The 22,303-nt window shown below is 46.5% G+C and overlaps 2 protein-coding genes across 2 annotated transcripts in view; one reads left to right on the top strand and one right to left on the bottom strand.

The window, feature by feature from the left end:
- Window positions 1-8,940: 8,940 nt before the first annotated feature.
- LOC132386401 (calretinin-like) lies at window positions 8,941-21,893 on the bottom strand. Its single transcript, XM_059958672.1, has 3 exons — window positions 20,733-21,893; window positions 16,028-16,099; window positions 8,941-12,082 (listed from the first exon to the last, which is right to left on the bottom strand). The coding sequence occupies exons 1-3, from the start codon at window positions 20,781-20,783 to the stop codon at window positions 11,969-11,971; spliced, it is 237 nt and encodes a 78-aa protein (XP_059814655.1). The 5' UTR covers window positions 20,784-21,893; the 3' UTR covers window positions 8,941-11,968.
- The window catches only part of LOC132386402 (uncharacterized), a 44,412-nt gene continuing 43,230 nt past the window's right edge, over window positions 21,122-22,303 (top strand). Inside the window, exon 1 of the mRNA XM_059958673.1 lies at window positions 21,122-21,306. Coding sequence (XP_059814656.1) covers window positions 21,122-21,306 — 185 coding nt within the window. The remainder of the gene's footprint in view (window positions 21,307-22,303) is intronic.

The raw sequence follows: 22,303 nt of genomic DNA, 5'->3' as shown, positions 1-22,303 counted from the left end.
AACACTGATAGGAGTGTATTATAGGCCACCTAATGGGGCGCGTGAGTTGGAAGAGCAAATGTGTAAGGAGATAGCAGATATTTGTAGTAAACACAAGGTGGTGATTGTGGGAGATTTTAATTTTCCACACGTAGACTGGGAAGCTCATTCTGTAAAAGGGCTGGATGGTTTAGAGTTTGTGAAATGTGTGCAGGATAGTTTTTTGCAACAATACATAGAAGTACCGACTAGAGATGGGGCAGTGTTGGATCTCCTGTTAGGGAATGCGATAGGTCAGCTGACAGATGTATGTGTTGGGGAGCACTTCGGGTCCAGTGATCACAATAGCATTAGCTTCAATATAATTATGGAGAAGGACAGGACTGGACCTAGAGTTGAGATTTTTGATTGGAGAAAGGCTAACTTTGAGGGGATGCGAAGGGATTTAGAGAGAGTGGATTGGGTCAAGTTGTTTTATGGGAAGGATGTAATAGAGAAATGGAGGTCATTTAAGGGTGAAATTATGAGGGTACAGAATCTTTATGTTCCTGTTAGGGTGAAAGGAAAGGTTAAAGGTTTGAGAGCACCATGGTTTTCAAGGGATATTAGAAATTTGGTTCAGAAAAAGAGGGATGTCTACAATAGATATAGGCAGCATGGAGTAAAGGAATTGCTCGAGGAATATAAAGAATGTAAAAGGAATCTTAAGAAAGAGATTAGAAAAGCTAAAAGAAGATACGAGGTTGGTTTGGCAAATAAGGTGAAAGTAAATCCGAAAGGTTTCTACAGTTATATTAAAAGCAAGAGGATAGTGAGGGATAAAATTGGCCCCTTAGAGAATCAGAGTGGTCAGCTATGTGTGGAACCGAAGGAGATGGGAGAGATTTTGAATGATTTCTTCTCTTCGGTATTCACTAAGGAGAAGGATATTGAATTGTCTAAGGTGTGGGAAACAAGTAAGGAAGTTATGGAACCTATGACAATTAAAGAGGTGGAGGTACTGGCGCTTTTAAGAAATTTAAAAGTGGATAAATCTCCAGATCCTGACAGGATATTCCCCAGGACCTTGAGGGAAGTTTGTGTAGAAATAGCAGGAGCTCTGACGGAGATCTTTAATATGTCATTAGAAATGGGGATTGTGCCGGAGGATTGGCATATTGCTCATGTGGTTCCATTGTTTAAAAAGGGTTCTAGAAGGAAGCCTAGCAATTATAGACCTGTCAGTTTGACATCAGTTGTGGGTAAATTAATGGAAAGTATTCTTAGAGATAGTATTTATAATTATCTGGATAGACGGGATCTGATTAGAAGTAGCCAGCATGGATTTGTGCGTGGAAGGTCATGTTTGACAAACCTTATTGAATTTTTTGAAGAAGTTACAAGGAATGTTGATGAGGGTAAGGCAGTGGATGTAGTCTATATGGACTTCAGCAAAGCCTTTGACAAAGTTTCACATGAAAGGTTAGTTAAGAAGGTTCAGTCGTTAGGTATTAATGCTGGAGTAATAAAATGGATTCAACAGTGGCTAGATGGGAGATGCCAGAGAGTAGTGGTGGATAATTGTTTATCGGGATGGAGGCCGGTGACTAGCGGGGTGCCTCAGGGATCTGTTTTGGGCCCAATGTTGTTTGTAATATACATAAATGATCTGGATGATGGGGTGGTAAATTGGATTAGTAAGTATGCCGATGATACTAAGGTAGGAGGTGTTGTGGATAATGAGGTGGATTTTCAAAGCTTGCAGGGAGATTTATGCCGGTTAGAAGAATGGGCTGAACGTTGGCAGATGGAGTTTAATGCTGAGAAGTGTGAGGTTCTACATTTTGGCAGGAATAATCCAAATAGAACATACAGAGTAAATGGTAGGGCATTGAGGAATGCAGAGGAACAGAGAGATCTAGGAATAACTGTGCATAGTTCCCTGAAAGTGGAGTCTCATGTAGATAGGGTGGTGAAGAGGGCTTTTGGAACGCTGGCCTTTATAAATCAAAGCATTGAGTACAGAAGTTGGGATGTAATGCTAAAGTTGAACAAGGCATTGGTAAGGCCAAATTTGGAATATTGTGTGCAGTTCTGGTCACCGAATTATAGGAAAGATATCAATAAATTAGAGAGAGTGCAGAGACGATTTACTAGGATGTTACCTGGGTTTCAGCAATTAAGTTACAGAGAAAGGTTGAACAAGTTAGGTCTCTATTCATTGGAGCGTAGAAGGTTGAGGGGGGATTTGATCGAGGTATTTAAAATTTTGAGAGGGATAGATAGAGTTGACGTGAACAGGCTGTTTCCATTGAGAGTAGGGGAGATTCAAACTAGAGGACATGATTTGAGAGTTAGGGGGCAGAAGTTTAAGGGAAACACAAGGGGGTATTTCTTTACTCAGAGAGTGATAGCTGTGTGGAATGAGCTTCCTGTAGAAGTAGTAGAGGCCAGTTCAGTTGTGTCATTTAAGGTCAAATTGGATAGGTATATGGACAGGAAAGGAGTGGAGGGTTATGGAGGAGTGCGGGTAGGTGGGACTAGGTGAGATTAAGGGTTCGGCACGGACTAGGAGGGCCAAGATGGCCTGTTTCCGTGCTGTGATTGTTATATGGTTATATGGTTATTCTGAGTACGCAAAGAGGCGATATCGTCCTGATTGCTGTTAATTCTCTTTTCGGCTTCTGAAATGCGCGCTGTAACAGCTTTCAAATCTGCTTGTGTTCCTTGTATTGCGTTCAGTAGCCCTTCAAATCTCGACACAAAGTCACCCTTCATTACATGAATGGCGTTCAGGATTTGCCCCTCCTCGCCGGTATTGTCGGTGGTCTTGCACCGCATCGCTACAAGAGGAGCCCAATTTCGGAGACTTTTGCCTCTGCTTTGTTGCCTTCGGTGGCATTTTGGCTTTCCTTCGATTTCCAATCAGATCAAACTGAAACTGTTCAGGTATTTCAAAGTTGTTTAGTTGCGTAATTTCGAAACTTTTCGTAGGGGCTCCGACACACGTCCGCTCAGCACGGCGCCGTAACCGGAACTCTTCTTTGGGATGAACTGATCTTGCGTCTTCAGAATTACTCCCAATGGACACATCATTCCAAATCTGGAAGTGCAATAGAGATCAATGAACGAGCCATTGTGACGAGGGCAATAATAGGAAATATGCAGGAAATGGAAAGCCGGTGAATGACAACAACACGTCACGCAGGGCACAATGGAGTTGAGGGTCGTGCCAGGCATGCTGTTTAATAAGTACGAGAGGGTGGTAGTGTACTTTAAACAGGTAGTGTAATGGGAGTGAGTATGCCTGGTGCTTTCCAAGCCCAGGAGAAGAATGGGAATGCTCAGTTGTGACTGCACCATGCCCAGTTCCAATAGTGAAGCTGACCATGTTTGAGCTGCCAGGTGGCAGAGTAACAGGGGATATCATAGCCAGGTAAAGATCTGCAGCAAGACAGTTTAATCCCGCTTCTGGACATTTAATCACAGCCAAGTTCTCTCACATCAACATGCTGGGGCAACTACTGACTGGATGGAACACATAAGTACCTTGACAACAAGAGGCAAGTGATTCTCCTCCACCTCCCAAAGCATTCCCGAGGCATGAGAGTGAAAAGGGTGAGGCACTGCTTGTCCAGGTAAGTGCAGCCTGAGTACCCGCCATTAATATCCCCGATGACTGTGTGTGCTACTTACACAATACACCACTGGAATTCATCTACGGCGGCTCCACATAACCTCAAAGTGAGAGAGTCAGACACGGCAAAATCAAATATCAGACTGTAAGAGCAGAATTAGGCCATTTGGCCCATCAGATCTGCTCTGCCATTTCATCATGGCTGATCCAACTTTCCAGTCTTCTGCCTTCTCCTCGTATCCCTCATGCCCTCGCCAGGCAAGAATCTATCAACCTCTGTCTTAAAAATACAAGCAGACTTGGCCTCCGCGGTTGCCCGTGGCAACAAGTTCCACAGATTCGCCACTCTCTGGCTAAAGAAATTCCTCCTTATTTCCATTTTAAAAGGCCACCCCTCTATTGTAATGTGTGTATTCTGTAGGAAACGTCCTCTCCACATGCACTCTGTCAAGGCCTTCAGTGAAGAAATCCCTCATTCTTTAGAATTCCAGTGAATGAAGGCTCAGAGCCATCCCGGAATCATTTTCGCGAACCTCCTTTGAACCCTCTCCAGTTTCAGCACATCCCTTCTAAGATACTGAACCCAAGACTGCTCCCAATACTCCAAGTGAGGCCTCACCAGTGCTTTATAAATCCTCAGCATTACATCCTTGCTTTTATATTCTAGTCCTCTTGAAATAAATGCTAACCACATATTTACCTTCCACACCACAGACTCAACCTGAAAAGAACCTTTAGCACAAAGACTCAAGTTCCTTTGCGGCTGAGTTATTTGTATTTTCTCTCCAGTTAGAAAATAGTTAACCCTTTTATTTCTTCTACCAAAGTGCATGAATATATATTTTCTGACCCTGTATTGAATTTACCACTTCTTTGCCCATTCTCCTAATCTGTCTAAGTCTTTCTGTAGCCTCTCTACTACCTCAAAATCACCTGCCCCTCCACCTATCTTCATATCATCTGCAAACTTTGCAATAATCAATTCCATCATCCAAATCATTGACATATAACGCTAAAATAATCGGTCCCAACACTGACCTCTGTGGAACAACACTAGTCACTGGCAGCCATCCAGAAAAGGCTCCCTTTATTCCCACTCTTTCCCTCCGCCAATCAGCCACTGCTTTATCCATGCTCAAATCTTTCCTGTAATACCATGGGCTCATAGCTTCTAACACAGCCTCATGTGTGGCAGCTCGTCAAAGGCCTGAAAGTCCAAATTCACAACATCAGCCAAATCTCCTTTGTCTATCCTAGTTGTTATTTATTCAAAGAGTTCCAACAGATTTTTCAGGCAAGCTTTTCCCTTGAGGAAACCACGCTGAATATGACCTATTTTGTCATGTGCCCCCAAGTTCCCTGAAACCACGTCCTTAGCAATCAACTCCAACAGCTTTCCAATAACTGAGGTCAGTCTAGCTGGCCAATAGTTTATTTTCTTCTGTTCCTCTCTCTTCTTGAAGAGAAGACTGACATCTAGTGAAAGATTACTAATGTCTCCACGATCTCTTCAGCCACCTTTTTCAGAACCCTGGTGTGTATACCATCTGGTCCAGGTGACTTATCAACCTTCAGACCTTTCAGTTTCCCAAGATTCTACTTTCTAGTTATGGTAACTTCATGCACTTCATGACCCCTGACACCTGGAACTTCCACCATACTGCTAGTGTCTTCCACGGTGAAGACTGAGACAAAATATTTATTGAGGTTGTCCGCCATTTTGTTGGCCCCCATTACTACCTCTCCAATATCATCTTCCAGTGGTCTGATATTCACTTTCACCTCTTTTATACTTTATGTATCTGAAGAAACTTTTGGTATCTAATATTATTAACTAGCTTATTCCATCTTTACCTTCTTAATTACATTTTTAGTTGCTTTCTGTTGAGATTTGAAAACTTCCCAATCCTCTAACTTTCCACTAATTTTTGCTCTATTATATGCCCTCTCTTTGACTTTTATGTTGGCTTTGTCTTTTCTTGTTAGCCACGGTTGTGTCATTTTGCCTTTAGAATGTTTTCTTCCTCTTTGGGATGTATATATCCTGTGCTTTCCGAATTGCTTCCAGAAATTCCAGCCATTGCTACTCTGCCATCATCCCTGCCAGTGTTCCTTTCCAATCAATTCTGGTCAGCTCCTCTCTCATGCCTCTGTAATTCCCTTTACTCCACTGTAATACTGATATAACTGACTTTAGCTTCTCCTTCCCAAATTTCGGGCTGAATTTGATCATATTATCATTTATCCCTAAGGGTTCTTTTACCTTAAGCTCTCTAACCAATTTCAGTTCATAGCACAACACCCGACACAGACTGGGAGACCGTTTCGCTGAACACCTACACTCTGTCCGCCAGAAAAAGCAGGATCTCCCAGTGGCCACACATTTTAATTCCACATCACATTCCCATTCTGATATGTCTATCCATGGCCTCCTCTACTGTCAAAATGAATCCAAACTCAGGTTGGAGGAACAACACCTTATATACCGGCTCCAACCTGATGGCATGAACATTGACTTCTCTAACTTCTGTTAATGCCCCTCCTCCTCTTCTTACCCCATCCTTGACATATTTAGTTGTTTGCCTGTTCTCCATCTTCCTCTGGTGCTTCCCCCCCCCTTCTCCTGAGGCTTCCCATCCCATGATCCTTTCCCTTCTCCAGCTCTGTATCACTTTCGCCAATCACCTTTCCAGCTCTTGGCTTCATCTCACCCCCTCCGGTCTTCTCCTATAATTTCGCATTTCCCCCTCCCCCTCCTACTTTCAAATCTCTTACTATCTTTCCTTTCGGTTAGTCCTGACGAAGGGTCTCGGCCCGAAACGTCAACAGCGGTTCTCCCTATAGATGCTGCCTGGCCTGCTGTGTTCCACCAGCATTTTGTGTGTGTTGTTTGAATTTCCAGCATCTGCAGATTTCCTCGTGTTTACCCCATCCAGAGTAGCTGATCCCCTGGTGGGCTCAACCATGAGCTGCTCTAAAAAGCCATCTCGTATCCATTCTTGAAATTCCCAGCACCACCCTATCTTTCTCCATCTATCTGCACATTGAATTCCCCCACCACAATTGTAGCATCTTCCTATCTCCCGTTGTAATTTGTAGACCACATCTTTACTGGCATTTGAAGGTCAGTATACAACTCCCATCAGGGTCTCTTTACCCTTGCAGTTCCTTAGCTCAATCCACAATAATTCAACACCTTCCAGCCCTGCGTCATCTCTTTCTAACAATTTGATTTCATTTTTTTTTACCAACAGAGCACCTCACCCCCTCTGCCTTCCTTCTAATACAACGTGTATCCTTGGACGTTAAGCTCCCAGCTATAATTTTCTTCCAGCCAAGATTCAGTGCTGCTGACAACATCTTTCTTACCGGTCTGTAACTGTGTTACAAGTTCACCTTCCTTTCTCCGCAAACTCCGCACAGCGGGAATCCGCCGCCACTCGAATGCCGAGGGTACACGTTGACAGAAGCAGTTTAACAAGGTGTGATCGAGTGACGAATGAATGGAAGTGCTACGTCTCATGGTGCATTGAGGGGTGGTCAGACTTAACTGGAAGTTGTTTAGGTTAACGGAAAGACACGGAGTTAAGTGACAGGCCTAAACTGAGAGTGTAATGAGTTGAATTGTAACAGTACATTACTGAGTTACATCCTCACCACAACAGGGAATGCAATATGGCTGAGCAAGTGGCATCACATTAAAATGGAAGGATGTCATTAGAGCCAGTGAGTGACACTGCTGGGGGCTGTAACAGGGAGCGGTGAGTGTCAGAGGCCTTTGCACCAGAACATCTAAACATGAAGCTTGCACAGCTGTAAAAACTAAAATCAGTTCATACGTAGGAGACGAGTGAACGACTGGCACGGTGCAATAGGGAGCGAATGGGTGTGGTAAGCTGTGGAGATACACCAGAGAACGTAAGTGTTAACTCTCACCTGTGTGAAGGATTACACTCCCCATGTGACGTGCAGGCTAGTGAGAGGCAGCAAGAGTGCAGTGAAGCAGTCAGATATGTAGGAGATTGAGTGAATGCGTCCCTATTGCAACAACAGTGCAATTGAGGCCAGCGAGAAGTAGTGAGTGAACGACAGGACAGTGGAAGAATGCCTGGTTCATTGCCACTATGTTTATTTTGAACTTTTTGTCTCGCAGCAATGTTTCAAATTGAATTTCAACATATATAGAAATAAACACATAAAAAGAACATGTTTAATGCAAAGATTTTTATTGACTTGGAGCAACTTAGCTTTGTAGTCATGGAACAGGAAAGGAAGGTTGGAACTCATTGGAAAAAGGGATGACAATCATTGCAATAGGTACATCTAGACACGAGGCTTAGCTTTCCACAACTGTGTATAAAGTAGGAAAAGGCAGTGTAAAAACTAAAACCTGTTCACATACAAAGCAAATAAAACTGCATAATAGTCAGCAGAAGGTCAGTTACCCGGCTACTATCTGGACGACCTCTCTTCCTCACATAGGAGCACTGGTTTATCACTGACGCATGCAGAGAGGGCACTGATAGTGGTCTGGCTCCCAACTAAAAGCCAGAGAATTGGTAGAATATTGATTCTGTGAGGCAGTCTACGGCCCAGCATCACACCACTTTTATTGGCTGTCAAATAAAAACAGTTTTTGTTGGGTTTCCTTGGGGAGCAATCACAAGCAAAGGGCTCTTCTCTTGATTTTTCTGAAACCCTTTTAAAGTCTCTGTGCAAACCAAGCACTTTAAGCCTTTGATGATCTCACACACCCCGTACTCTGGTGTTGGACCAGCAGATCTTCTGCACTCCACCAAACACTTAGTTCATTTTGTTACACACATGTAATCATTTCCCCAGTGAAACTGGTGAGTTTAAAGGGAGCATGGAAAGTTTTAGCTGTGTTCCTGACCCCTGACTACAGGTACTCCCCACACTCCAGATTCAAACCCAGCCATGTTCTTTCCTCAGGACTAATCTGCTGACCCAGTAGACATAAAAAACAGGAGTGAAGCCGTCATTTGGTAGCGGTGGCACAGGAGAAGGAATTCTCCATGATGTGGCCAGTACTGACTGAAGGTGTCAATGTGACACCAGCTCCCCCTGTGGATAATGCTCACCTTTCACGCCAGAAAGACGTGATTGACAGTTCTCACAAAAACAATGCAACTTCTGATGAAGTAGAACCATACCATGCCATGCTGAGAACCCAGACGGGAATAATGTTTCCAGCTCTGGATGCTCAGTGAGGAGGAAGTGTCAAGAATGGTGTGTAATGAAACAGACTCCACTCTGTAAAGAATGGAGACAAGTGGGGTATTCAGTCTAGGGAGGAAACCCCACTGAAGGTGAACATTGAGCTGTAAACCACAGAAACACACAATATCGTGGACGGCTATTTGACCCAGAGTCAGTACTGGCTGAATGTTAGTCCCATTCCTGTCCTTGTTCCTGGTCTTGCAGTCTTCCCTTTCACCTGTATGCTGTAACTGAACCTTCTCCTCCCCCAGCTGTGAACTCCACAACCGACCTCTCACTATCACCAGTCTCACACTCGTTACCCCCAAACCCCACCATGGGCACAGTTGTCTCTATATCTGTACTCAATGCCTCTCTAAGATCTCCTCACAACCCCAGCCCCTCCTATCCATCCACAAAACTACTGTTCCTCACCTCTAGAATCACTTCAGTAATCCCTTCCTTGTCCTCTCCAAAACCTTTACACCTTTCCTCCAGTGCAGTGCCCAGAGCCAACACAACACTTCAACTTTGGCTGAACCAGCGTTTGACAAAGTTCCACCATGACTTTCTTGCTCTTATTCTCTTCATCCTTATTTATAACCAATGATTTTTTTTCAGATAGTCCCAGATTTGCTCCTCCAATACGTTTTATAGAATATGCCCTTTGGTCTGTATTACCTCTCCTCGGTCTTCCAAACACATTGACAAACATCCCCACGCCCGTTCCTCCAGCCTAACTGACGGCTGACGGTTCTCACTACTCCTTCCATTCACTATGCCTCCAAACCTTGTACCAATTATAGATTTGGAAGTTATGCCCAATTCATCCAAATCATGGACACCTATCAAATGCTAATACCTGCCCCTGGGGAACAGCATTGTATTGAAATATACTGTCGGAGCTTTAAGCATTGAGAATACAGGATAGGAAATCAATTTAGTGAAAAGGAAATTTAGGACGTATCACCATGCAACAAGTGACAACACTTGAAATAAATTGCTAGATAGATTAATGGAATCTGGAACTTGCTTATCATTTAGGTACTAATTGGATGCAAAGAGACTGTAAAGATTGTATTTACATAATTAATAGACAGTAATGATCATTCATTAACTCAACAAGCTTTAATAATTGTTTACATCACAGATGCTCTGTCCCAGACTGCGGGAGTTTGCAGAGTTTTGACCAGAGCCCAGTCTATCACAAAAAGCAGCCCCCCTTCCATTGACTGTCCATACCTCCAACTGCCTCGGGAGAGCAGTCAACATAATGAAAGACCCCCCTCCCCCCCATTACCACAGTGACAGCCTCTATCCCACTGTAATAAGGTTCTTGAAATGATCTCTTGTGTAATCTCTCATTCCACCTTGACATGTTCCTTACAACTAACTTGTCCATGTGCTCCACACTTCCTCTGTGTTTGCAACACTACATCCTGCATTTTTGTTTCCTCATTGTACTACACCAATGTACTTACTGATGTTAATAGTGATCTGTCTGGTTTGGATGAGATGCAAAGCTTTTCACTCTGTCTCAATTCATCCCCGGCAAATGGTGAGTTTTGAACTTCTGTCCTAGAACCTTGACTTGATCAACTTTACATCTTAGACTGTAAAGTTGTAGCTTCCTCACTGGCCTCTGTGAGGGTCTAACATTTTTTGTTGCATCCTTAACCCATGTAGGAACGTACTGTGATATTCAGCCTACAGACTATTTACATTGGCATTACTCTAATGTAACATTAACATCACTGACCCCTGACATTAGCAGGTGCCTTTAGATCTACATCCAAAACATCTGCTAGTCCCATGCGAAGCTACTGAAGACCATGCGCTAAAATATCTGTCAGATGAGAAGTGGGCCAATGACTTTCCAAGTTGAATGAAAAGAAACTTCTTCACCCAGAGGGTGGAGCCAGCTGCCAGCGGAAGTGGTGGGTGCAGTCTCAATTGCGACATTTAAGAGGTGAGGGGTCAATGGGACTAGACAGAAAAGTTCAGCATGGACCAGTTTCCATGCTGTAGTGCTCCAGGACTCAGTCACCACGTCAGCTCAAGGCCTGCTCATTCAGCCTGGGCTCCTTCCAGTAATCTCACATACTCAAAGGTGGAAACATTCAACAGGCCGGACAGCATCTCTGGAGGGAGAAGCGCCTGACCTTTCATGCCGGGAACTACTCTGAGAGTTCCAACAGAAGTTCATCGACCAGAAGTGTTGAATCTGGCACTCTCTCCACAGATGCTGCCCGTCCACAGAGTTTTTCCAACATTCCCATTTTCTTTACCGGATCTGTTGTGGTGAAGGAAGAATTCTAATTGTTTATTCAATGTCCTTTGTTACCGATTTCTGCCTCAACTATCCAGAATGTTGAATGTTGGTGCCAGAAGGGGTGGCAACCCTTGCGGGCTGCCCGCAGCACATCCTTAGGGTGTGTTGGTTGCTGATGCATCTCATTGTACCTGTGATATATAAAAGCTGAATCTGAATTGCCCTTTGGGTGAAGAGATTCTGCTCGACATCTCTTTACCTCTAAACTTTATGAATCTTATCTTTCAATCTCACCAACCACTTTACTTGGAGGACCCGAATAATTGAAGGTGGATTTCGTTTGGAGAGAGGGATGGATGGGAAAGGCAGTGAACGATGCCAGGCCAGAGATGTACGAGACCTGATCCTTCCTCACACAAATGGGAGGCAGGCCAGCCAGCACAGATCCTGCTAACCCTTCAGCCTGTGGACTATCGAAACTTCAGAGCCAGGACAAGATATTGAATGTGAATGCAGCAGAGTAATCAAAAATTAATTGCCTCTTGCTTAACTGATCTTCTGCTTTAAATCCCAGGCATACTTTTAGCAAACAAAAGCATTTACCAAAACACAATGTGCTTCTCTCTGTGTATATATTACAGTATATATATATATATTATATATGTATATGTATGTATGTATGTACGTACGTATATAATTATACCATTTGTTGCTTTAAGATGCTGGGGGAAAGGAGAGACATAGAAAAGAATGACACCTATCCCTTCTGGCATTTTTAATCTGCAGGATAAAACTGTGCTTTTCAGACCACAGTTTTGTTCTGTGGGTGGATGGTGCCGTGAATGACGTAGGCGGTGCTTTCTTTGTCAGCGAGACCCTTTCTACAAAGGTTCTGTGCACAATATCATCTCCAGCTCTCTCCGATACAGCTTGCCACCGTGCGACAGAGACAGGATGTTTTTCTTGTACGCAGTCATTTTCTTAATATCCATCTCCTGGGGACAATTAATGAACAATACATTAGTTAACAGCTTTGATCATCGTGTTTGGAGCCTGTCGAAGTCGTGGCTCAGGGTTAGCTGTTTTTGTAAGCTTGTAGGGACAGAGAGGGGATCTGCCACTGAGACCTGAACAGGACATTGCAAGTGAGGACCCAGCAGTACAGACTCGCTGGTAACCATGCACAGTCATACGACTACAAGAAGATTGGGGGGGGGGGGGGGGGTCACGTGGTCTGTTGATGCGGGGGGAAAGAATGACTAGCACATGGAAGACTGAGGAAAAGGGGCCATTTGAGATAAATATGTGCAGAAGAGTTAAGAATATCTTGCTGTGTGTTAGCCCACATCTGGGATACGGGTACTGACAAGACTTATCTGACCATGGAACAGGCTAATGACTTGCTCCCTCTCTCTACACAAAACAGTACTGATAATCAGATGTGGAATGACAATGATGATCCCAGATTTGTCCTCAAGGCTCTGATGTATGTTAGTGAGGATTGACCCCTCTGCAGTAGACTGGGGACAGCTGGGTACACCTTGGCACACTGTAGACAAAGAAACTGCGATACACATACAGGCATTCACTGCAGATTGCAGTCAGATAGTCTGGACGAGATATTGAATCGGGGCATGGGAACGAGATGGCTCACTATCCACCCTCATATTTAAAGGAAAATCTGGTACACCTTTTGAGGATGCAAATGAAACACCCCATGGGTGAGGCACTAGAAAGGACTGAGGTATTAAAGCAGGTTGACGAGGGGCATCAGGAGCCACTGGTGCAAGTGGAGAGTTTAGGAGGAAACATAAAAGCACAGGAAACAGTCTGACTGGCTATTGGGGTGGGACCACGATGGAAGCCCGAGTACTGACAGCTGTGATACCTGAAAATACGACTGGAATGAATGCACTGCAGGGACAGACTGTGCCAACAAAATTGGGGAAGTTCACATATGGCATCTTAAAAGCAACTGTTTTAGTGGGGCTAGTGGGAGCCTCATACAAGCATGTACTCACTCTTTTGCCTGATATAGATATGTATCGATGACATAATGTGAAAAGGATCTACCAAGGAGGGAGATGAAGCCCTGGATATACTAGTAAGCACCGAGGGACCAAAGATGGGTAGTGAATCCACAGAAAATAGAGGGAGACGCTGAGCCAGGCAGTCCAGTACTGCATATCCAGCAGGTCTCAGGACATCAAGTAATCCCAAAGTACAGATTGTGACAACTGAAATGGTCACCCCCCCACCAATAAAAAAGAGATCCAAAGGTTCGTGGGGCTTTTGTACTACTGAAGGTGGCACCCAACTGTCCTTTTACAACCCTTATATAAAGTACAGGTTTCCCGCACTATCCGAAGGCACAGCATTCCTATGAAACCATTTGTAAGCTGAAATGTCATAAAGCGAGGAAGCAATTACCATTAAATTATATGGTAAAAATTTTTGAGCATTCCTAAACCCAAAAAACACCTACCAAATCAAACCAAATTTAACACATAAACCTAAAATACCACTAACATATAGTAAAAGCAGGAATGATATGATAAATATACAACCTATATAAAGTAGAAATATTGTATGTACATTGTAGTTTCACTTATCAAAATTGGGAAGACAGCAAGCCAAAATCGATTTGAAGAAAAAGAAATCAGCACATACACACCTACGCACGTACACACATGCACAAACAACTGCCTGCACAAGGCTTCACGGTCATTGTAGTCTTTCTCGGGGTAAACACACGTGTAAAGCGGGTGTCTTTTTTTCATAAAAGCGAAAATCCTCTGATTAGTGAAAACAGATACTAATGTAGGTCTTTCGTAACAGCGAGCTGTTGTAAAGAGAACGTTCGAAAAACGGGGGGGGAAACTAGGAAGAAAGCAACTTTTGAATGGGGTCCAGAGCAGCAGGTGTTCTAGGCTGGCAAGGAGCAATGTTCACTGAATCCTCATTTATCCGGATTACCCTCTGAGCCACAGATATCCATCCTTACATCAGAACACTGGTGCATGGAGTTTATGGCAAAGGCAGAATAGGGTGAAAATTCCCCTTGGGTTCTGGTCCCAAACCCTGCAGCTGAAAGATATACATCCATTGAAAGACAGCTGCTAGCCTGCTACTTTTGGTGAAGACTGAGATATCTACAGAGGTAAGCAAGGTAATCATGAGACCTGGCCATCCCATTATGACGTAAGTGCTTCCAGAGGGCTCCACTACTAACAGGGCAGAGAGGGTGCTGCAAGCCTCCATCGTAAAATGGAAGTGGTACATTGCAGAATGGGCAAATAAGGGCACAGAGGGAGTCGGTAAATTACACAAAAAGTGTAGCCGACATGTTCATAGATAGAACCAGAACTCTCTACACCAGTGCTTCCCTCTGCTGTTACTTGGGTATCTAAATGAACAGTTGCCCGAAGCAGACAAACGCCACAGCCGGTTTACAGACAACTACAGTTGCCGGAAAGCCGCCATACTGAACCTAATCACAGGTGCAGTCCTGCAGCAGCAGGGAGAGGGCGTTTCCAGCCAGCTAGCTGGACTGGCAGCAGTCTCCTTACCATTTCAGTCAGCTGGACCTACACACACTCACACTCATGGCAGTTGCCAATGGAATGACAGGATGGCAGCAATGAAGTGGGCAGATACAGAGAAGGCCTTTGTTGGGACAGAAAAAATCTGGGAGGCATACCAACGAGTGAAGATTGGTTTTTTTCCCTATGTAGACAGTCTCTATCCGCTGCCTTTAATAATAAAGTAGACTAGATAATCCAGGTATTTCAGGTGGGCACCCCTGAATTCCGTGTGATGGGAGAATGGACACGTAAAAAGGCTGGTCATTTGGAAATGGATGGTACGACTGAACGGGCTAAACAACAAGGTATACCACTACCAGTAGACATGATGATAGGAGTTATTACTGCACGTGATATTTGTCAGCAGGTTAAAAGAAGAGCACTCCCAGAGAAGCTGACTGCCTACATTAAAAGGGATGGCAGATCGATTACATCAGACCCTTTCCACAGCAGCGACAATTCAACTATTTGCTTCCCGTGGTTGACACCTGCTTAGGACAGTTAATGGCAATTCATTGTAGAAAAGCTGATCAGGATCACACTCTGAAGGGATTGCAGAAGTTAAATAGTTATTATTGGGGGCCCTCAAGAGATACAGTCAGATAATGGGTCTCAATTCTTGAGGCAACTTGTGAAAGACTGGACTGTCAGTAGAGGAATTCATTGGGTGTACCAAATACTCTATCACCCACCCCCAAACATCAGGGTCATCAAAAGAATGAATGGAAGAGCAGAATTGTTACTGACACCAACTCAGAGCTTACAGGGGAGGCTTTGACAGATACTGGGTGGGGTGGGTGCAGAAAGGATGCTTCCAGTAGTAGTGAGTCTGAGGCACACCTTAGAATAAAGAGATGTCCTTTTAAAATGGAGATCAGGAGGAATTTCTTCAACCAGACTGTGGTGAATCTATGGAATTTGCTGTCACAGAATGGAGGCAAGTTGTTGGGTGTATTTAGGGCAGAGTTCCTGACTGGCAGGGGGTTAAGGGTCATAGGGAGAATGTGATTGTGATTGAATGGTGAAGCAGCCTCGATGGGCTGATTTGTGCCCATGACCCACAGTATCACCTGTCGGGGTGGGGTGGAAGGAATCTAACACGTACAGTGACCATCAGGTCAGTGTTGCTCGGGGCACGGCTGAGAAATGCTTGCTCCCCCGAGCAGTGACAGGGGAATGGTGAAGCAGACTCGATGGGCTGATTTGTGCCCATGACCCACAGTATCACCTGTCAGGGTGGGGTGGAAGGAATCTAACACGTACAGTGACCATCAGGTCAGTGTTGCTCGGGGCACGGCTGAGAAATGCTTGCTCCCCCGAGCAGTGACAGGGGAATGTGAGCAGCCTGTGACCCACCTTCTTATTTTTCTCATACAAATCTTTCAGTAATGCATCCAGCTCGTGACTGTCAATGTAACCATTTCCATCCTGAGGAAACAGAGAGAAAGCAGTGGGAATTAGACGGAGAAAAACACACAGTCAGAGTGGAAGCTGCAGCACCCACCAGTTTCACTGCTCACTAATTTGGCACTCTGACCTTTCACCCAGCGACCTCTGCACTGCAGAACACCGACAGGGCTCCCTGACCCTCGAGGTCAGGTTACCTACCCCATTGGCCCCCGAGCCCGGTTTGTCCTTCACAGCGGAGGTAAGAGCCACTGGAACTGACAGCAGCACTCTGTCAAACCTTAATAAACCCAGCACAGCTTTCAAACTACCCAGGACACATGGAAATCCACGGATGGTGAACAGCAACACCATATTGCATAAGGGCATATAAGGATTCCGAACTGACTTGCCCATAGAAGGCAGAGGGTATTTATTTGCCCGGAGGTCAGTGACTAGTGGTGTTACACACGATCTGTTCTGGGTCCCCTGCTCTTTGTGATTTTTATAAATGACTTGGATAAGGAAGTGGAAGGGAGGGTTAGTGAATTTACAGATAAAACGAAGGTTGGGTGAGAACAGACCTCTCCAGTCCCTCCTCGTAACTACAACACTCCACCCCTGCCAACATCCTCTGCCCAGGGAGTACAGACCTCTCCAGTCCCTCCTCGTAACTACAACACTCCACCCCTGCCAACATCCTCTGCCCAGGGAGTACAGACCTCTCCAGTCCCTCCTCGTAACTACAACACTCCACCCCTGCCAACATCCTCTGCCCAGGGAGTACAGACCTCTCCAGTCCCTCCTCGTAACTACAACACTCCACCCCTGCCAACATCCTCTGCCCAGGGAGTACAGACCTCTCCAGTCCCTCCTCGTAACTACAACACTCCACCCCTGCCAACATCCTCTGCCCAGGGAGTACAGACCTCTCCAGTCCCTCCTCGTAACTACAACACTCCACCCCTGCCAACATCCTCTGCCCAGGGAGTACAGACCTCTCCAGTCCCTCCTCGTAACTACAACACTCCACCCCCGCCAACATCCTCTGCCCAGGGAGTACAGACCTCTCCAGTCCCTCCTCCTAACTACAACACTCCACCCCTGCCAACATCCTCTGCCCGGGGAGTACAGACCTCTCCAGTCCCTCCTCGTAACTACAACACTCCACCCCTGCCAACATCCTCTGCCCAGGGAGTACAGACCTCTCCAGTCCCTCCTCACAACTACAACACTCCACCCCTGCCAACATCCTCTGCCCCAGGGAGTACAGACCTCTCCAGTCCCTCCTCGTAACTACAACACTCCACCCCTGCCAACATCCTCTGCCCCAGGGAGAACAGACCTCTCCAGTCCCTCCTCGTAACTACAACACTCCACCCCTGCCAACATCCTCTGCCCCAGGGAGAACAGACCTCTCCAGTCCCTCCTCGTAACTACAACACTCCACCCCTGCCAACATCCTCTGCCCCAGGGAGAACAGACCTCTCCAGTCCCTCCTCGTAACTACAACACTCCACCCCTGCCAACATCCTCTGCCCCAGGGAGTACAGACCTCTCCAGTCCCTCCTCGTAATTACAACACTCCACCCCTGCCAACATCCTCTGCCCAGGGAGTACAGACCTCTCCAGTCCCTCCTCGTAACTACAACATTCCACCCCTGCCAACATCCTCTGCCCGGGGAGTACAGACCTCTCCAGTCCCTCCTCGTAACTACAACACTCCACCCCTGCCAACATCCTCTGCCCAGGGAGTACAGACCTCTCCAGTCCCTCCTCACAACTACAACACTCCACCCCTGCCAACATCCTCTGCCCCAGGGAGTACAGACCTCTCCAGTCCCTCCTCGTAACTACAACACTCCACCCCTGCCAACATCCTCTGCCCCAGGGAGAACAGACCTCTCCAGTCCCTCCTCGTAACTACAACACTCCACCCCTGCCAACATCCTCTGCCCCAGGGAGAACAGACCTCTCCAGTCCCTCCTCGTAACTACAACATTCCACCCCTGCCAACATCCTCTGCCCAGGGAGTACACACCTCTCCAGTCCCTCCTCGTAACTACAACACTCCACCCCTGCCAACATTCTCTGCCCCAGGGAGAACAGACCTCTCCAGTCCCTCCTCCTAACTACAACACTCCACCCCTGCCAACATCCTCTGCCCCAGGGAGAACAGACCTCTCCAGTCCCTCCTCGTAACTACAACACTCCACCCCTGCCAACATCCTCTGCCCAGGGAGTACAGACCTCTCCAGTCCCTCTTCGTAACTACAACACTCCACCCCTGCCAACATCCTCTACCCCAGGGAGTACAGACCTCTCCAGTCCCTCCTCGTAACTACAACACTCCACCCCTGCCAACATCCTCTGCCCAGGGAGTACAGACCTCTCCAGTCCCTCCTCGTAACTACAACACTCCACCCCTGCCAACATCCTCTGCCCGGGGAGTACAGACCTCTCCAGTCCCTCCTCGTAACTACAACACTCCACCCCTGCCAACATCCTCTGCCCAGGGAGTACACACCTCTCCAGTCCCTCCTCGTAACTACAACACTCCACCCCTGCCAACATCCTCTGCCCAGGGAGTACAGACCTCTCCAGTCCCTCCTCCTAACTACAACACTCCACCCCTGCCAACATCCTCTGCCCGGGGAGTACAGACCTCTCCAGTCCCTCCTCGTAACTACAACACTCCACCCCTGCCAACATCCTCTGCCCAGGGAGTACAGACCTCTCCAGTCCCTCCTCACAACTACAACACTCCACCCCTGCCAACATCCTCTGCCCCAGGGAGTACAGACCTCTCCAGTCCCTCCTCGTAACTACAACACTCCACCCCTGCCAACATCCTCTGCCCGGGGAGTACAGACCTCTCCAGTCCCTCCTCGTAACTACAACACTCCACCCCTGCCAACATCCTCTGCCCCAGGGAGTACAGACCTCTCCAGTCCCTCCTCGTAACTACAACATTCCAGCCAACTTGCTGCTGAATCTCTGCCCCCCGGCTGACGCACATTCCTGTCATGGGGATTCCTAAGTTGCTAAGTACAGCATGACAAGATGTCCACAGTCTCTTTGGGCAAAGAAGGTAAAACCTGGTGATGTAAGCATTTCTATCCTGAGGACACAGCCAGAAACCACCTGAATGTAATGCAGTTAAAGATATTGGACAACAGGGTAGTCAGAATGCACCTTGCTCTCTATTCAGCTATGTACATCACACCTTTTTACCTGGAAAAAAATGCTTTGTGGCAGTTTTAAAGACAGAGTTGTGTAGCACAGAACACCTAATCTACTCCCAACCATACAACTGTAACACAACACCCTTTCCCTTGTACTCAGTGAAGGCCAGCATGCTAAAAGGCTTGTTCACAATCCTGTGCTACCACTTTCAGGGAGCTACCTACCTGTATTCCAAGATGTCTCTGCTCAGCAATACTCCCTGTATCCTGCCACTCGCAGTGCAAGTCCTCTTCTGATTTAACCTTCCAAAATGCATCCTTCCCACTTGTCCAAGTTACATCCCATCTGCCACTCCCTTGCCCAGTTTCCCAGTTCAAAGTAAAATTTATTATCAAAGTACCCGTGCATATATGTTGATCTATATCTTGTTGTGACTCTAGACAGCCCAATGCAGCACCAATTCCAGTGTCATCTGCACATTTACTGACATTCGCAGCCAGATCATTAAACGATATGAGGAACAACCCCAATAACACACCACTGGCGAAAGTCCTAACCTAGTCTGAAAGAGAATGATGGGGCATTTCAGCCCTCCATATGCATCACCAAGCCTCCTCCCCCATGAAGGGGAAATATTTTATGGGATTGGATGACACTGCCCCTTAATGATCAGAGAAACAAGCGCAGGAGTGTCTACTCAATTCCTTGACAAACAAGCCCATTTCCCCCTTAATCCCCCCTTCCCTAAGCATCCAAACACCTGTTGCTGTCACCCAAGGTCCCTGGCAGAAAGAGTTCCTGCAACTTCAGACCTGGAATGAGCACACAGGAAACTGATGAGGATTTTGGCAGGACTGGAGGGACTTGGAGAGGTTGAGCAGGTTGAAACTAGTTTCATTGGAGTCTAGGAGAATGAGAGGTGGGTAAAATTGAGGGGCAGAGTTACAGTGAATGAGCACACTCTTTCCCACGGTTGGGAAATCAAGAATTAGAAAACATTGGCTTAAGATGAGAGGCAAGAGAATTAATAGGAACACTAAGGGGCAACTTTTTTTATCTGGAGAGTGGTTGATACATGGAAGCAGGTACATTAATAACATACCAAATGAACCTGGACAGTAAAGGTTTAGAGGGATATGGGGCAAATGGGCCTAGCTTAGGTGTGAAACTGGGTTGCCAGTTGATAGACCAATCAGGTTGAAGGAGCTGTTTCCATGATGATTCTATGACCCGAACGCCATCCGCTTTCCCTGAGACTATGTTACTTGTTCTAATCTCTTCAAAGTAAAGAACAATCCTCTCCGTCTTTCTGAATTTTCCAGGGCCACCATTTAAACTCAAGCCAGCCCAGAGTCATCATCACCACAGTCTCATCCCACTCTGCCCTGAGGGTATCTCCCATCCACCTCCAGGTCGCCTGTTCACACAAAGGCCTGCAGATCCAGCAACACTTCTGATGGATTTCACATGATCAGGAGGTGATAGTTACCTTGTCATAAAATGTGAATATTGCATTGAACTCTTCTGCATTCAGTTTCATACCCTGAAAATGCAAAAAAACACAATTAGAAACATTTCTGTCAGGTACATTCTCCAGACCACACTCTGCCTGCTGTCTAACCTGCTTCAACCGGACATAGGGCTTCTGCTTTCCCTTTCCTGTCACCTTCCACTGGTCTCACACGCAGACAGCTGGGTGAGAGAATGGCCAGCTGATGCCAGGACATAGGAGAGGCCTCTCACTGTGTCCAGCGAAGGAAAGCATCAGAAAGAGGGCTTTAAGGAGACGTTTTACACTTGGCACACCATTGGGATTAAACGTGCGGTTTTCTGTGTTTTGCTGTACATCCCAGGGTCTGAGCTGGGGTGCATGACGAGATGCACACTCTACCCGTTCCCGCTGGCCCTCTCATCAGCTTAGTGTTCTCAGAACCTTCACTGGTCCTGGGCAGCTTCAACACTCAAGGAGCCAAACACCATCCTGCACATGGCAACCCATTTGACAGATACCCCATTCAGAACCACTCACTCACTCGCTCCACCACCGACACCCAGTGTCAGCAGTGAGTACCGTCTACAGGATGCACTGCAGCAACTCACCCAGACAGCACCTTCCAAACCCAGTGCAGCCTTATCGATAGTCACCCTGTCCACAACCTCTCTCACCACCACCGACACACAGTGTCAGCAGTGAGTACCGTCTACAGGATGCACTGCAGCAACTCACCCAGACAGCACCTTCCAAACCCAGTGCAGCCTTATCGATAGTCACCCTGTCCACAACCTCTCACTCCACCACCGACACCCAGTGTCAGCAGTGAGTACCGTCTACAGGATGCACTGCAGCAACTCACCCAGACAGCACCTTCCAAACCCAGTGCAGCCTTATCGATAGTCACCCTATCCACAACCTCTCACTCCACCACCGACACACAGTGTCAGCAGTGTGTACCGTCTACAGGATGCACTGCAGCAACTCTCCCAGACAGACAGCACCTTCCAAACCATCACTGTGTGAAAACCCTCCCTAACAGTACCATGGGAATTTATCACCGTTCCCTCACCATCCCTGTGTGAAAACCCTCCCTAACAGTACCATGGGAATTTATCACCGTTCCCTCACCATCCCTGTGTGAAAACCCTCCCTAACAGTACCATGGGAATTTATCACCGTTCCCTCACCATCCCTGTGTGAAAACCCTCCCTAACAGTACCATGGGAATTTATCACCGTTCCCTCACCATCCCTGTGTGAAAACCCTCCCTAACAGTACCATGGGAATTTATCACCGTTCCCTCACCATCCCTGTGTGAAAACCCTCCCAAACAGTACCATGGGAATTTATCACCGTTCCCTCACCATCCCTGTGTGAAAACCCTCCCTAACAGTACCATGGGAATTTATCACCGTTCCCTCACCATCCCTGTGTGAAAACCCTCCCTAACAGTACCATGGGAATTTATCACCGTTCCCTCACCATCCCTGTGTGAAAACCCTCCCTAACAGTACCATGGGAATTTATCACCGTTCCCTCACCATCCCTGTGTGAAAACCCTCCCT

Source organism: Hypanus sabinus, unplaced genomic scaffold (genome assembly GCF_030144855.1).
Source record: "Hypanus sabinus isolate sHypSab1 unplaced genomic scaffold, sHypSab1.hap1 scaffold_1144, whole genome shotgun sequence".
NCBI lineage: Eukaryota > Metazoa > Chordata > Chondrichthyes > Myliobatiformes > Dasyatidae > Hypanus > Hypanus sabinus.
The sequence above is the reverse complement of the archived record's forward strand: the minus strand, read 5'-3'. Positions and strand labels throughout refer to the sequence as shown.

Bases quoted from the DNA above. Each gene is read 5' to 3' on its own strand.
- LOC132386401 (XM_059958672.1), bottom strand. From the start codon at position 20,783: ATGAAACTGAATGCAGAAGAGTTCAATGCAATATTCACATTTTATGAC. The intron at 16,100-20,732 runs GTAACTATCACC...CTGTTTCCTCAG, and splicing joins TATTCACATTTTATGACAAG to GATGGAAATGGTTACATTGA. The intron at 12,083-16,027 runs GTGGGTCACAGG...AATTGTCCCCAG, and splicing joins TGTATGAGAAAAATAAGAAG to GAGATGGATATTAAGAAAAT.